Here is a 17,173-nt window from a genome sequence, read left to right on the forward strand (position 1 = left end):
AAGATTAAGAAGCTCAAAACATTTAAGACACTTTCATGCTTAAACAACTTACTGGAAATATCTGTGATAGGACCAACACTTTCTCCTGGATAAAGTTTGCTGATGAGTAAGCGCTGAAAACGCAGTAACAGATCCAGTGAGGCAGACCTTTCACAACTATGCTGCTCAAAGTCCAGACACGATGAAATACGACGGGCAACATCTTTCAATCTGGCTACAGTCTGAGAAGCAATGTTTCTACGTAAGGAAAAACACAGAGTTAAAAATTAAATCATTTCTGTTTAAAAAAAAAAAAACGCGAAAGTCACACATGATGGCAAGAGAAGCACACATGACACATGCATCCACCAGGAATCCACCCCATATTGTATATCAGGTCTATCTGTAGCATGTACAGCCTCATTCCAAACTGAGAAAATGCCAAAGATCTAACAAGGCCCCTTTGCTTTACAAACTTGTTCCTATAGAACCTTACACAATGATCTAAAATAAGACCAGATCTTGCTGAGAAAGGAAACATTCTATATAAATCTTTAGGAGGAAAAACAACTGTATTAATATTTTTTCTCCAAAGCTACACTTCAAGTATGATCTGTTCTAAAAGACAAGATGCACCCACATTGCTACATCTGCCTTTCCATGCCTGTCTTCAGCACTCAGGTATGAAACACAGGAGTTTTCTGAGCACAGAGAACACAAGAAAGAATACCAAAATGAAAATAAACAGCCCCAGGCCAGAACAACAGGGCCCAATGAACACAGCAGCAAGGAGCAGCAGCCCCAGCACCAACTATGCAAGGTGACTCAGCCATGAGCCCTCAGCATGGGGAGGAAGGTCCAAACATGAGTGTCTGCCAAGTACATAAAGGAGTGGCAGTTCCTGATTCTATAAGCAAGGAACAAAGGCAGAAAGAACAAGTCAGCAGTAGGAAGTAGCTCAGTCACATGACAGATTAGGCTCTCCAAGGAGCCACTGAGATGTAGGGGTCAGGGGAAGACTATCCACATATGAGAAGGTAACTCTGAGGTCAATATGAAGAGAGTTTAGAACAGACAGGGAACACCAGATGAGATATTGTCATGTAGACCCAAGCGAGCCAAACCTGATCTCTGGTAATGAGAATAGAAAAAAGGGAGTGGTTAGTCAGGATAACTGGAGAGAAGGACAAGAGCCAAAGTCAGACCTGATTTCAGTGCTGCCACTAAATGAGATCCACCCAGCAGCCCCACGTCAGCCAAGGCCTCCAAAAGACCAGCCTAGGAACCTCTGCAAATCAGAAAAGGTCAAAAGCATGCTTTAGGCTCCACCTTTGTAATTCCTAATACGATATCAGATATGTTGAGAAAAATTACCAGTGGCACCTATCTGTGGTCCATACCATGAAACTTTTAGCAGTGTGAGTAAGGGCAGGGTAAGAAGAAAAGATGAAAGTGGCTAGGAGCCCTACAGTAGTCAAATTCATACAGAAAGACTTCCTAAGAAGTAGCACCTTGCCCTGATCACACACAATATGAGCACACAGTGGGGTCTAGGCTACCATGGACCTCACCTGTCAAATTCACTACCTGACAACACTGTAATGGAAGAAACAGGTCCAAAATATGATACTTAAAGTAAACCTTAAGGAGCAAAAGATGGTAATAAATGGTATAAAATGTTTAACTAATCTTATTATAAAATTCAGATCCATAACTAAACATGAGCATTTGCAAATGACAAAATGTCAGTGCTCTTTATTTTCATGCAGCTAACATAAAACTAAAGAGTTATTCTTAAACCTACTTCCACTTATTTTTGGCAAGGATCACTTTCCTCAACTCACATTTTCTAAGGAATAAATTACATGAAATGTTTCTAATTATCTTGCATCTCTAGATTGTTTTGTAAAAACTGGACCAAATTAAGTCACCATAGAAAGAATGAAATGTCTATTCCTGAAAAGGGCACGTTGTATATACTCATGAAGGAGTGTTTATGTATGGAATATATATGCTCTATACATGTATATATGTGCTTTGGTTCTTGCCAAGGTTAGCTTCTGCTGATGATCTGAAGCCTGGTAGTTCTCACCACCTCCTGAAATGGACTTCCAGAGAAACACTCACTATTCCTTCATTCACTTTAGTGTTGAATTTAAAAGTTGTTACCACCTTTAATTCCAGCACTCAGGAGGCAGAGGCAGGCGAATCTCTTTGAAATTGAGGTTAGCTTGGTCTACATAGAAAATTCCAGGTCAGCTGGGGCTACAGGGAAACCCTGTCTCAAAAAAAAAAAAAGAAAAAAAAATGTTTTATAAAGTAGTGCACACACACACACACACACACACATATGCACACACATATATTTTTTTACAACTGGAGATTCAGGTAATAATACAGTATCATTTTAAAAATAACTTCCACCTAATTGTTTTAAGTTGCACTTCCCAGATTATTTATGTATAAGAATCTTTTTATATACTAACTGTACACTCCAATTTTTCTGTCAAAATCTTACAAATGTCTTCGTATCTTCATATCCTCTCTTCTTATCCAGGATTTAGAATCTTTTCTCAGAGTAATTCCTCAGGAGCCTAACAAATTCTTGAAATCCTAGTGCTACATTTCACTAAGTTAATATGAAAAAAAGGAATTGCTGATTAAAACATAACTCAGCTAATAACACTATTCACCTAAGAAGCTGCTGTATGAGTTGAACTAGAGGCAAACACTGCTTGCCAGAAGATTCATAGATTCCCGTATTGATAAGGTCTTTGTCCAGAGGAGTCCTACTTCTATGAAATGTTGAGGCGTTGGCTTCCTGTTCATCAATTTCTTTTTCCTTCTGTGCTTCTTTTTTGGCTTCAATATCCTGCAGTTCATGAAACACAAACTGGTGAGCAGTGACCTCATTAGCTCCACAGGCTGAGCCAGCCTCCACTGCCCAGCTGCCCAGCATCTGGATACTGATGCACATAACTGGCAACACCCACCTGCATATCAGAAACCTCATCTCTCACTTGCTATGGTATTAAGCACATTTTTATCCTATGGATCCAATGGCCAACCTCCCACTGCAAATTACCTGCTGATCACCCTGGCTCTTTCTGAAAGTGTCATTGAAATCTTTACCCTTGCTACTGGCTCTGACAAACACAGTGCGAGCTGCCATAGGCACACAGAGTCTGCCTACTTTCATACAAGCTGGTTCAAATGTAAGGAGCAAAGTCACTCTAGGAAACTACAAACACACAATGTACCCTAGGACTCAGCAAACCCCACTCCAAAGTACATAGGAGGAAAGTATATGCTTAAAAGACTTAACACCAATTTTTCTTACCTGATCCTTAATTAACTGTATGATTACAGTAGCCATGTATAGTCAAAAACAGAAACAATCTAACATCCTCCAATAGAAGACTTAATAGACCAATAATGTTATAACCATTCAATGGAGTACATCTCAATAATAAAAACAAAGTAGTAACATACAGAATGATATGGATGAATATGAAAACCATCAACTGAGGTAAAGGAAGAGGTACCAGTATCTCTATGTGATTCCACTTACACGACATTCAAAGCAGGAAATCTAGAGGCTGGAGAGCAGCCTGAGTGCAAAGAGGCATAAGGGCATTACTGGGTGATGAAAATGATCTATGTCAAGTTTCATTGAAATAGGTATGGTAGGATCTTTTTATCACAAGCAACACTTCAATAATTTTTAAATTAGTAAAACCCAGAGTTTTAACTAAAAAAAAAAATGTTGTATGTAACTAAAAGCTTTGCATTTTGGATTCTTCAATGACTCTGGCATGATTTCTATATGTCTATGAGTGTATATTGTTTCCAATCTCAGCTCTACACCAAGAAAAATTGCTCATTGGCTCCTACATACTCCTAGGGCCATACCTGGATTTCTGCAGTAATGGCTGCATTTAAGGCTGACTCCAGACCTCCATCAGCCATCAAGCTGCCAACCAAGAGATCAATCATGAATCGACGACCTGGACTTATGTTCACTTCATTGCCTGAAACTGGAAAAGGAAAGGTTTTTTGTCAATTTGAGTGAGTGCCATTCCCCTCCTAACATTCCTATTTGTGCCCAATCCTGTCCCTAACACAAGCTCACCTGTGCAGGGCAGTAGTGCTGAGAGTGCGCGGGCCCGCTCCTCGGCTGTGGGCAGAAGCACAGACCAGCCGCTCTGCAGCACAGCCTGGGCGGCTGACTGCACGGTGCTCAACACGCCCACACTGCTGGCCAGGGTCACCACAGTCTGCTTCAGGCTGTTCAGGAGGACACTACCCAGACCTAAACCAAGGAATTCCGGGTCAACCTGGTGACTAATGGCAGCATGCAACTAAAAGAAAAAAAAGGTTATATTTAGAACCCCTAAAAGCAAATGTATGTTTCCAAAGTCTAATAAAAGACTGCATAATGGTTCATTTGAAATATTATTTATATAAACAATTAACTTCTTAGTACAGGTTGCATATCCCTTATCCAAAATGCTTAAGTGTTTCAGATTTTGGATATTTTCAATTTTGGAATATTTGCATATGTATGAGTTGCCTTAAGAGACTTGTGTCTTACACAAAATTCATTTGTGCTTCATATACACCTTACACGTGTGGCCTAGAGTACTTTCACACAATATTTTAAATATTTGTGCACTGAACTGTCCACCTGTTACCACTGAAAAAATTTTAAATTTGGAGCATTCCAGATTCTAGATTTTCAGATTAGGAAAATTCAATTTTATATGCATTTTTAAAACTGGATTAAAACTTTTCACCCAGAGTAGCTGCGAAATCTCATTATCAGGTACTTTATAAGAACAATTTTTTTAGCCCAGCTAAGAATATGCATGTAGCAAAGTTCAATATCAACACGAAGGGCTAAGCACTATAGAAGCACCAATCATCAATCCACTACACCTAAGAGAAAAATAATGGATGTGACCAACCACTGTTAAAACTAGGTGGCCAAACTGAGAGTGTATCAGGAAACTCCTCCAGCCCAAAATAGGAACTAACACAGACACAGAAGGAGATGAAGAGGTCTAGGTTCTAAAGGTGGAGCCCAGCCTTTCAGCTTTACAACAGCCTCCAACATGGACACAGAAGTAGCCCCCAAGCTGCCCACAACCAGCCACTAAACCTGAGCTTTCCCCAGAACTCTGCTGCCACTCAGGATCACTTACCCACCAGCCAACTATGGCCAAAGCGCCACACTATTCCTATGCCAGGCTTTCAGCACAGACACCTCATTAAGAACCAGGGACCCAGCCTGGCCTTTGAGTAGCTAGGAGACAGTGTACCACCAATCCAAGCACAGACAACACAGGTCAGGAAATGAACACTGAAACTCACTAAAGCCTGAAAACCCTAGAACACAACAGAAGCAAATGCCAAACTTTTCTGAGGTCATTTCAATGGCTAAAAGTAAAGGGAAACCCCTGTCAAATACTCCCTGAAGGTGACCTCACCATCAAAAGGGACAAAGCATGCTCTGCTACAAACCATCATGAGGGAGAATCACAGTCACAGAAGAAAACCTCATGTCCCAAGAGAAAGCCATGTGTCCCAAGAGATGGTGGCAATTAAAAAAAGAACTGAAATTTGAAATTTAAATTTATTTTATTTTTTGTGTATGAGTGTTTTCCCTACATGTATATTAAGTATACCCGTGAATGCAATGCTTGCAGAAATCAGAAGAGGGCATAGGACCCCTAGAACTAGAGTTACAAACCAGTACTAGCCACCATGTGGGTGCTGGAAACCGAACCCAGATCCTCTGTCAGAACAGTCACTGCTCTTAACTGCTGAACCATCTCTCCAACTCCCAAAAATTTAAATTTAAAAACACAAAAACAATAACAACAAAAAAGCAAAACTGGAACACAAAATAAGTATTATGTAAAATGTTCTTAGAAATCAAGGAACAGAAGGCCAGTGAGATGGCACTGCAGGCAAATGTGCTTACCATCAAGGCTGATGACCAGAGTTCAATCCCTAGGACCTCCATGGTAGGAGGATAACAAAACTCCCACAGGTTGTCCTTTGACCTACACAAGCACACGCGCACATGCACGCACATAGAGTAAATAAAAACTTGTAATAATTTTTTTAAAAAAAACAAGGTTGGAGCTAGATGGCTCTGCACTTAAGAGGCTAAAGAAAACAAATTTTTTTCAAACTCTACATTACACATGCCCTGAAGGAAAAAACTTTATTTATGAAGACGGAATCTCAGGAAATGAGCTGAGTTCAGAAGACAGAGGACCAAGCAACAAAGAAAAAGTAAACTAGCTATTAAAAGGAAACAAAAAGATGACATTCAGAGAAAGTATGGCCTCTTTAAAAATGCTAATTAAAGGTTAAAAAACTCCAATATTTCATCAACACTAAAATACTTTTTGTTGTTTTACAATCCATAAAATCAGAGTATATCCTACAATTGTGTTTTGAACGTTCTCTTTCAGAGGCACACAAAATATCAGCACACCGTGGATCTAATATAACGGAAAGGTGAGTTTAGGTTCATCCTGAGAGGAAGGAAGGGAGCAACGGAAGAGAGGTAGGTGACTCTACAGCCATTGTTCAGCATGATGATGTGCTGGGAGTACTGCTGTAGGAAGCTCCGCTTACAGAGTAAAGCTTTCATGGTCCTAAGAGAATCAAGTTAGCCTGGTCTCCAGCCAGGGTTCACCTCTCTCCATCACCCACTCTCTCACACAGGCATTTCTCCACACATCCTCTAGTGAAGGTGATTACAGCAGTAGCGCAATCAATCCCAGTCTTACCTGTATGCCATGACTGACTTCCAGGAAAAGCATAACAAGATCAAGTTTTTTAAGCCTTATATATAGCACTCAGTCATAAGCTGATACTTTTAAAAATACTTTAAATGTTCCATGACCAGTTCACTACAAGCTAAAATTCATACTTTCAATGTTCACAAACAGTCCTACAAAATCCTGAATCGCTTATAAGGGGAGCAGGAACAAAGGAAGAATTAACACCTGAAGTCGCAGCAGATTCAGCGTGGCCACAGCCATGCATTCCTTCTCCTGTGGTGGGGGCCAGTCAGCGGTGCCATCCATCCCCTCACTCACTTGGCGCAGCAGGAGATCCAGCTGCTCAAAAGTCATTGAGCAGATGTCCACCACAAAAGGAACTCGGAGGCCAATGGACCACTCAGAACAAGATGACCAGGCAAAGCTCTAAGGAATAAAAAAGGAAATCTAAAATGAATCCATATGTTTAGCAATGGTCCATTCCACAGGACAGTTACTCCTTTGTATGATACAAATGCCTCAAGTTATGACTTACTCACTCCTCTAATTCCCAAAATTTCTGGCTGTTTGGCTCACAGAATTATCCGAAACTAACTCTCTGATTTCACCATCCCATCTCATTTTCCACACCTTAAAAAGGTTTTCCAAAACTCTTTACACTCACAAAATTACTAATACATAGTATTAATGGATGGCAGTAAAGTGCTCAAATCAATAAAATATTAGCAGGCCAATATTCAGCAGCATAAAAAGGATAATACTACATGACCATGTTAGGGTAAAAACTGTAATGTGGGTATTGCTCAATATTTGAAAATCATTTTCAACAACAAATAAAAACCTTCCATGGGGCTGGAGAGATGGCTCTGTGGTTAAGAGTACTGGCTGCTCTTGCAGAAGACCCAGGTTCAATTCCCAGCACCTACAAGGAGGCTAACAACTATCAGTAACTCCAGTTCCAGGAGAATCCAACACCCTCCTTCAGACCTCCACAGGCACTGCATTATGAGGGTGCACTTATACACATGCAAGAAAGATATACTCATTCATATAAAAAATAAATAAAATATTTTTAAATCATCCATGCTTTATATAATCTGAGAAGAAAAGCATTTGACAAATTTCAACATTCGTTCAGAGTACTTTCCAAAAATAAACAAGCCATAGACAATATTGATGCAATGAGAAAGAGAGCGAGAACATGCTGTCTCTGCACACCTGATGTCTATGAAGAATACGCTAAAGGAATCGAATAAAGCTTATAGAAGTAATACGTGGTTTGGTACAACTGTGAGACAAAAACAGCACACAAAAATTGGTATTTCTACATATGAGCAATGAACACTTAGAAACAAAATACCAAACCTAACCAGAGTCAGTACCTGGGCAGGCCCACAGGCAATCCCAACTATGTGTTTGGTATCCAGTCCTGGCAGTACAGCAGGTTCTGGCTTGGTTACACGCAAAGTATCAAAGTGCTGGCACTGGTCATTGCTCCCCCAGCTGTGCACTTCACTGTCTTCTGTCAGAGCAAGACAGTGGGTGGAGCCTGCAGCTACATCAATCACCTTCTTCCCTAGAGGAAAGATGAGTGCAGATACAGCATCAATCCTATGACTTCTGTTCCAAGGACATCTGTACGCAGCTACTGCGGATAGGAGGCATACAGTATAACCTAAGACAAAATGAGCTCCTTTAATATGAAGCCCAATTCATTTGACTATGGTAGTAAAACTCATGTCACGGTTTGTCAGCTATAACGTAAGACCACAGACCACAAATAAGTTAATGGTACAGTCTGGAAAGAGTCTGTGATCACTAAGTCAATTACTTGTTCAGATTTGTGTTCTAAATCCCTTGTGTGATCACACACACACCATGCAAAACCATGAGCCTAATACCTTATTTCTCTGCTTTGGTCAAGGATTTTGGTGGGAAGAGAGAGAATATTTAATGTAACACTTCATAGGAAGCTAAAATTTTACCACAAGCACCTTTTTGAACTAATGTTAAGAGGTAGGTTTGCAGATGGGAAGAACTGTTTTGGCTTTTTATTAAGATTTCTTTTTAATTTATGTGTATAAGCATTTTGTCTGCATATACGTATGTGTACTAGGGTCAAAAGAGGATGCTAGAACCCTTGGAACTGGAATTACAAACAGTTAGCTGCCATGTTGGTGCTAGGAACTAAACCCAAGTCCTCTGGAAGAGCAACCAGTACACTTAACCACTGAGCAATCTCTCCAGTCCAAGAATTATTTTTCTAAACATGCTTAGCTGCCAAAATAATATCACTGTTTGTTTGGTCGGTTGTTTGTTTGTGAGCATGGAACAGCCCACAAGTGGTGGTAATAGGGTAATTTTGTAGAGCCAGTTCTCTTTTTCTACCTTTACATGGGTTCCAGAAGAGAACTCAGGTTATCAGGTTTGCATATCAGCACCCTGGCCAGCTGAGCCAACTCACCAGCCACAAATTTTGACATGTACTTAAGGTTGGTGGGATGAGGGCATGTTTAGTTTTATTAGAGTATACGCTCCAGTCCCAGGTGTAGCTGTGCAAAGCATACTTCTCAATAAGCAAGTTTTCTTAAAAGAAAACTGCTCTGCTCACATGATCACAAAGTCACATGATATAATATTTTGATATTTTTCTACTTATGTACTGTTAGCAAATCATTATAACTTCTTGCTGGTAAATATAATACAATTAACACAAGGAGTTATTTCCATAGAATGTCGACACAGAATTCTGCTGATGAACCGCTATAAGAACATTTCACCTGAAGACCCTACCATGAGTTAAAAACAAAAATATTTTACCAGCGGTGATTTAAATATTCTCATAGCAAACTATTACTACTTCTAGTAAATGACTGAAGGTTTCCTTTATTAATAGAAGAAAATATAAATAAGGGGCAAATTAAATTCCAAGAGTTGTATACCATGGTTAATAGTGTTGTTCTATAAATCATTTCTAAAGCTTGGAAAATAATAAAGACCTGATCAACACAGAAGACTCTAGATGACAGGTGATCTAGATATTAACATGCTATACAATAGAACTGACAGAAAAAAACTGGCAAGTCTTACTAAAAGTCCTACTTCCAAACCCTCTCAATAAAGAAACAAAAAGAGAGAAAATAAATGGATCCACCAAACTAGTCCTTGCACCAAATGCAGCCAAGTCCTATGTTTGTGAATGAATTTCTAAGAAACACAACAGACCCACTCCCTTACAAATTTATAATCTATCCCTTAAGAAAGGGGCTGCCCTTCCCTGAACTAAAGAGGTCATTAAAGGCCCCACCTAACACACATGTACTAACCACTTCACCGGACTCACTGACCTCACCCTTATTCTCTGCTTTCTTGTCAACGTGCCTATACTGTACCAGTTCCCCTTTAAGCTGGAAATGAGCTAAAATCCCACCAAGCCAATCAGTGTGAAAAATAGATTTCCCCTTTATAAAGTTCTTCCCATGACCTAGCTGCCATGGTTTTAATGGCCCCATTGTCATTCTTAGCAGAGTGCCACAAAACATGTGGGGATCTCTCACAGATGGCCCCACCCTCTGTGCCCCAGTGACAGCACCACACTACAGAGGCCCATGCATATACACCTACACATAGCTACCTTCTTTTCCCCCTCTGCCTCCAGTGAACACTAGTCACCTTTGTAACCAAGCATGTTCAATTTCTCCACCAACAACAAATTCAGATCAGACCAATTCAGGGCTGGTCAATCACATGCCCACTGTGGCCCTACAACACTGTACATGTATCTAAGGTCTCAGCAATGTCTGCAATATAAGCACCTGTGACCTCCCCCAGCAGAAACTGCACACTGAGTTCACCTTGCTAAGTGATGAATGGATACCTGTCACAAAAAAAAAAAAAAAAAAAAAAACTGTCCAATGCTAGTAAAACTGAACAGATTTCAAGTTGAATTTGATGAGAGTAGTTTTAGAACACTTATCAGAACAGACCAACACTTGCCAATTATCTATACCTATCAAGATATTAGACATTTCCAATGAAAGTCTATTCATGAAATGTCAGATTAGAAAAAAATAAGAAACCCCTGCATTATTAAAGAATCTGTCCCTAAGGGTTTTAAGTTTAGATTGGTAATTACCTTGCAAACCTTCCAAGAGTTTGGGATAACGGACGTGTTCTTCTGTTCCATGCCCAAGTCTCTGATTGTCACCTTTGCCCCATGAATAAACTTGGCCATCTTTTGTCAAAGCAATAGAAAACTGACTTCCACAGCGGACTTTGACAACGTCTAAGTCTTGAAGCTTTTCAATCAGCTTTGGGGTTTTACAGCCGTCACTCCCACCTCTACCCAACTTCCCGTAGTCACCATCTCCCCAAGACCACACTTGGCCTAGAAAATATAAATATATTTAGGTTAAAAAAAAAAATCACAGAATACTCAATGTTAACAGTCAATGTCTAGTAGGGATATACACTCTGGTATTGCACAGTGGTCACTTTACTGAATGTATACAACAGTCCCATGAAGTTTATAAAGTGGACCCTTATATAGCTTCAGGTGCTAGAATTAAAGTTGATCTGTAATCACTCAAAAAAAAAAAAAAAAAAAAAACTGTGAATCTAAAAATTTACAGCTACTTTTGAAAGAGATGTATCCTTGCTCTGGAAATTGTTACTGAATATGTTAAAGCTATAATGAAATGCTTTTTCTAATCATGTGGTTATTAAATAAAAGAAAAATAAATAATAATATAAAAATTTTAAAAAGGCTTTAAACCGTATCTCCATTTTGTGCTCTGACCTTTCCTGTCAACTTACATAATGGAGAGCCTTTTTTAAAATCAACTCAAATCACTAATTTTGTGGGAAATAAAGTTGGAAATAAACTTCTAAGATGGACTTTGTTAGAATATTTTTACTCAAAATTTAAACAAGAATCAAAAGCAAGAAAATACTGATATGACCATAAATATTTTTATTAAATGTGAAAATACAGGGGCATAAAAATAGTGCCCATATTCATTAAAAAAAAAAAACTGCACATTTCAATGGAAGCTTAAATGACTGAAAATAATATAACCCATAAAACATACAAATTAGTTATCAGCAATATACATAGCTAATACTATACAGATTACTGACTAAATGTAATCTAGTTTCAGATTGGTGTATTAGCAATTTTAAAAGGAAAACTGGCTTTTCTTTTAGTTTCCATTAAATGGAAAACAAAGTCCTGACTCTTCTTTGGGTCCCAAAATATTGCTTCAACTAAATATTGAACACAGAACAAAAAAATTACACTGTTTGAGAAAATGTGAGTGAGTACAGAGGCCTGCGGCACACAGTGCAGCCGGTGCACACTGCTGCATTCTGATGACCACTCTGCACATTCTCTGCACACCTCTGCCCCCGCCAGACTGTCCAAGGGCCAGCTGATTCACCACAGTCATTTCCATTTGCTCCTATCAATATAATTATGTTATCTGATTCAATATTACATAAAGGGATAAAATACAACTGCAAAAAGAAGAGTCTTCCTTTTAACCTTAAAAACAAGCTGAATACTTTGCAAAACCCTAATAAAAGTAAATTGAAAAAAAATTAAGTTAGGCATTGGCGAAAGCTATAAAAGATAAAAGTCAGAAGGAAGAAATCAGAAAGAAGGGATGTGTTTGTGCACAAGTAACTCAGTTCTCTTTCTACTTTAAATTATCCAAACCAAAGATCAGCAAACTTTTTCTTAAAGATCAGATGACATATTTTTATTTAGCTTTGGCGGGTGACAGAGTCTGTCACAATGGCCCAACTATGCCGCAGACAACACACTAAGCCCGCTAACGTGGAATACAGCTCTAGTTGCAAAATCAGACCAATCCCAATCTAAACTGAAAACTGTGAATAATGCACTAATAGATGCCCAGTGAAAGAAACTTGACAGAGAGAGACACACAGAGAGAGACAGAGAGAGCAAAAGAGAAAGAGAGAATCAGAAAATGTGACTAATTTGATATGCCCTGGCTAACATTCCATTTTATAGCCCATAAAGATTCTCCACTTCCACCAATGTTTTCAGTGAGCCTACCACCCAAGACCAGATGCTACACCAGTCACCTCAAGACCTAATAGTGTAGCACAAGCACTTTCCTGTAAGATCTGCATCCAAGCAGCACAGTGTGAATACACAGTGTTCACAGCCTCCTCATGGCCTTTACCATCATCCCAAATCTTCCTAAGAGCAACTTCACACAAGGAATGCCAAAAAAATTAAGTATCCTAGCATAGGTTATTTAGTTTCTAGCCAGGATTGTAAACCCTGCCCTGGAGTCCCAGCTACTCAGAAGGCTGAAGGAGGCAGGATTATTGAGTCCAGGAATTTAAGGCCCACTGGGAAAAACAGCAAGATTCTGTCTCAAAAGAAAAACAAAAATAAAAACAAAAACAAACAAAAAATCTTGGTTAATAGTTTTCTAAAATGTATAATTCACTCAATAGAAGGTATTTTAAAACAATTATGAAATGTCAAATTGAAAGTTTCATTTAGAAGGAACCTTTCAGTAGCAAGTGAGACATCTTTCTCTAGGACTCAAATAACAGCAGAAGCAAGGTAATTCTGACAATGTCAATGTCAATGTTCTAGCAACAGGAGGATCTATGTGGATAATGAAGGAAGAAACCCCCACGAGTCAATTTTCAACATGCCATTCAACTTCTGTGCGAAAAAGCAGGTTAAGCAGTTCCCCAGCTGATGGAAGAACCCTGAGGCAGGGACTGACAAGGTGCAAAGGACAAAGCACCATGATGCAAACAGGCAAATGCAGTGTACAAAATGGATGTATTTCTAGCCTTCGGGGTTGATAAATGAAAAATAAAGAGCTAGACGTGATGACACACGCCTGTAATAAGTGGTAACAAGAGGAAAATGAGTGCAGAGCCTCTTGGCTATATAAGAAGATCAATCAATCAATCAATCATCAGTCAATCAATCAATCATGCACTAGGTGGGGAATGTATTTCAGTGGCAGAGTTCTTGGATTCTGGATCCAAGATTCCCGTCATTACAAAAAGAAAAGTAGACGATTTCTCTAACAAACATAAACTGGAAACAAATTAAAAATAAGCAAACAGTGGAGCCATGTGGCCTAATGGATAAGGCATCTGACTTCAGATCAGAAGACTGAGGGTTCAAATCGAGGCTGGAGAGATGGCAAAGCAATTAAGAATACTGGTTTTTCTTTCAGAAGACCCGGGTTTGAATCCCAGCACCCACATGGCAGCTAACAACTGTCCGTAACTCCAGTCCCAGGGTATCGACAGCCTCTTCTGTCCTCCATGGGCACTGCATGACACAGGTGTACTTACCTACATGCAGGCAATACACACATACACATAAAAATAATTTTTTAAAAAGTGAACAATTTAACATTAGGCTCTAAAATACACAATGACTTAGTGGGATTGACTGTAAGAGGCAATAAGTGGTGGCTAAACATTAGTGGGTGTATTAATATTGAGATAATTCAGAATGTCACTTACTCCACTTAGCTCTACTTTTTAGTTGAAAAACAAAATACCCACTAGGGACGGTGGTAGCACTAGGCAGCTATCTGCTTGCAGCAAGCCCTGAGAACTTCCTGGGCCTCTTGAATGAAGACACAGAGATCCTGTCCTAAAGGAGGAGGATGGGGAGGGCAGCCTCATGAGATTCATAGTACTCCAGGTCTCACTCCTCCAGGGGAACAGCCACCAGCACCCCTGAGACACTGCCCAGGACAGCACAAGTTCTACATACCATTCTCAGTCACAGCCAGGGTTTGAGCATCCCCACTCCCACAGGCAACATCGATGACCTTCAGTCCTTTAAGTCCAGCCACCAGCATTGGAATGGCCTCGTCTTCACTGGACCCTTGAAACAGATACAACTGTCATTCTCAACTCCTCTCAGAAACATCAACCTCCTACCTCATGACTGCATAGTAAGTAACATACCATGGCCCAGGCGGCCATAGTTCCCACGGCCCCAGGTGTACAGCTCCCCCTCAGCGGTGATGGCTGCACTGTATGTGCTTCCACAGGCTATATGCACCACGTGCTTCCCAGCCTGCTTCCCTGAGAAAGCAGAGATCACCTTGGGTTCCTCCAAAGGCCTGTGGAAGGAAGGGAACAAAGAAGGCCATCTTGGGCATTTCTTACTTTAAAAAGGAAACAGGTGACCACAACATTAACAGTTTTGCCTTTCTGGTACCTCATACATGGAGTACCATCATGTTTTAAGTTGAAATCCCAGATGGGGCAAAATTCAGAAGAACATGTTTAAAGACTTGTACAATGAAACACAGAGCAGCTTTATGCCTAATGTCCCAAACTATGGTCCATCAGCAACACAGAAATGAACTGCTGATATGTCCCACAACATGGCTGAAACTAAAACATTACTGCAAGTGAAAGAAGGCAGAAATAAAATCCTGCACGATGTAAGACTTCCACAATAATCAGTTCTAGAAATGACAAAAATCACATGAAGAAAGGGCAAGGCAGAAGTTATATGTGGAAGGTGAAGACCAGGGACTGACTGCAAAGGTACAGAGAACCTGGGAGCAACAGTAACACCTTGTATCCTGATTGTGGCTGTTCCTATACTGCATGCATTTCCCAAAACCTACAATTGTCAAACTGATTATATATTTGTGGAATAAATGTGGACAGAAGGAGGTAAGCAAAGCTCACTAATAAGCATACTATTAATTTGTATTTTACAGATGAAAAGTATGAGAAAATAAGATCAGAGTAGGAAAGTTTTCAGAATTTAAAAAAAAAAAATTCCAATTAGCAAAATGTGCTACATTTATAAACTAGAACACGAATCCTATGATGAGAAGCACTTTCTTGAGAATATACAGAAGCCCAACCGGGCTTCTCCAAAGATGATTTACTCACTTTGTAACCCAACAGAGGCATGGGTACCCATGGGGAAAAAGAACCTACTGGGTACAACCTCTCCCTTCTTGTTCATCTCAAGTTTCAACTCCCCAAAAAGTTTCTCAAACTCATGCCATCTACGTTTGTCTTTTCCCTTCCCTGAACTCCTAGGGCAAGGGAAGTTATTCATTCTGGCTAAGAAAGACTTTATAGACAGTACATTGCAAATATCTCAAAAGAAACTAAAGAGTAGCAGACTAAACCCACCTTACTCCCTGCTGTCCTGTATCCTGGTGCCTCTGGAGTCCCAAGTCCCCCATGTCAATCCCAGCCTCCAGTCTGAGAGTGACAACTATTCCAAATTCCTTTACTTTTCACTATACTTTTACCTCACTTCTATAATTATTTCTAACTCTACAAAATAATATATGCTGTCCATCACAGCTTTTCATGCAGACTGAGCAGTGATGCCTCTTATCTCCATGCAGACTGTAAACAGGCGGCACACCTTCCAGTCTCTTCTCCAGAGACACCTGCACAGTCAGCATTAGGATGCTTCTTATTGTGGACATGCCTGTTCCTCATCTGTGCTTTGGTCACATGAGTGAGCTTGTGAGAACAGTTCATTTACCTAGTACCAAGATCTTCCCCCGAGGCTCCACTTGCAACAGCAGAATGTAAAAGGGTTCCATTACCTCATGGGAACTGGCAGATCTCTCGGTTTTCACTACTGGTCATTTATAACTACTTTCTCTTTTATTTCTATTCTTTCATGGCAACCAAAATAAAAGTAGTATTGATTTTTATATACTTGTAAGAATAGTATTATGGTTCAACAGATCATATTGATGGTGTTTGTGAACAACAGAAGACTATGCGAAATTTGCTTTATTTAGAAAAGGGGTGGGTGGAGGGTACAGCTGCTGTTGATTGTTTCCACTGGGAAACAGAACAGGCAGGCCTATTCCCATCACCTTCCACTTGTGGTGAAGTTCCCAGGGAATCAGTCACCAAGAATGGACACATCATGGCATGGTACTCCTCCTCACCCAAGCCCTGCACTGAGACAGCTTGAAATCACACAGACATATTCTATTTTCCACTCTGCTGTGAATATGAACACTCAAAGAGCATGTTATTTTCAGAAATGAGATGTACGTACACAGTGTCCCCATGGCCCAGCCTTCCGCCATCCCCACAGCCCCAGGAGTACACCTCCCCAGTGGCAGCCAAAGCCAGGTAGTGGTGGCCATCAGAATGCGCAGCAATTTTCACAATGTTTCTGGAGGCAAGACCCTGGACCAGTTGTGGAGCCTAAAAAAGTAAAACAGGAAGAACAGTCAGTCCTAAGTCATGGGTAATGGAAACAGCACAATTTCCTCATTCACCTTCTTCCTGGGAAAACTTAGTTTAACAGAAAGACTAGGAGTCTCCATAGGGTTGCTGATCCAGCTCAACCCAAGAGAAAGCATTTTCCAAGT

General features: G+C 40.0%; 1 protein-coding gene across 4 annotated transcripts in view; it reads right to left on the reverse strand.

Annotated features, from left to right (window-relative positions):
• Positions 1-17,173, reverse strand: part of Herc2 (HECT and RLD domain containing E3 ubiquitin protein ligase 2) — a 209,536-nt gene that overhangs the window by 129,716 nt on the left and 62,647 nt on the right. For 3 of the 4 annotated variants that reach the window (XM_008833640.3, XM_029563802.1, XM_029563801.1), the window contains exons 12-21: positions 16,855-17,006; positions 14,763-14,920; positions 14,566-14,679; positions 10,915-11,166; positions 8,162-8,355; positions 7,005-7,205; positions 4,112-4,340; positions 3,892-4,016; positions 2,673-2,851; positions 53-237 (exon numbers count right to left, since the gene is read on the reverse strand). In XM_008833640.3, the coding sequence (XP_008831862.1) occupies positions 53-237; positions 2,673-2,851; positions 3,892-4,016; positions 4,112-4,340; positions 7,005-7,205; positions 8,162-8,355; positions 10,915-11,166; positions 14,566-14,679; positions 14,763-14,920; positions 16,855-17,006 (1,789 nt within the window). The remainder of the gene's footprint in view (positions 1-52; positions 238-2,672; positions 2,852-3,891; positions 4,017-4,111; positions 4,341-7,004; positions 7,206-8,161; positions 8,356-10,914; positions 11,167-14,565; positions 14,680-14,762; positions 14,921-16,854; positions 17,007-17,173) is intronic. The other variant, XM_029563803.1, reaches the window with a different exon arrangement.

Source organism: Nannospalax galili, unplaced genomic scaffold, assembly GCF_000622305.1.
Source record: "Nannospalax galili isolate Female #2095 unplaced genomic scaffold, S.galili_v1.0 scaffold135, whole genome shotgun sequence".
Lineage (NCBI taxonomy): Eukaryota > Metazoa > Chordata > Mammalia > Rodentia > Spalacidae > Nannospalax > Nannospalax galili.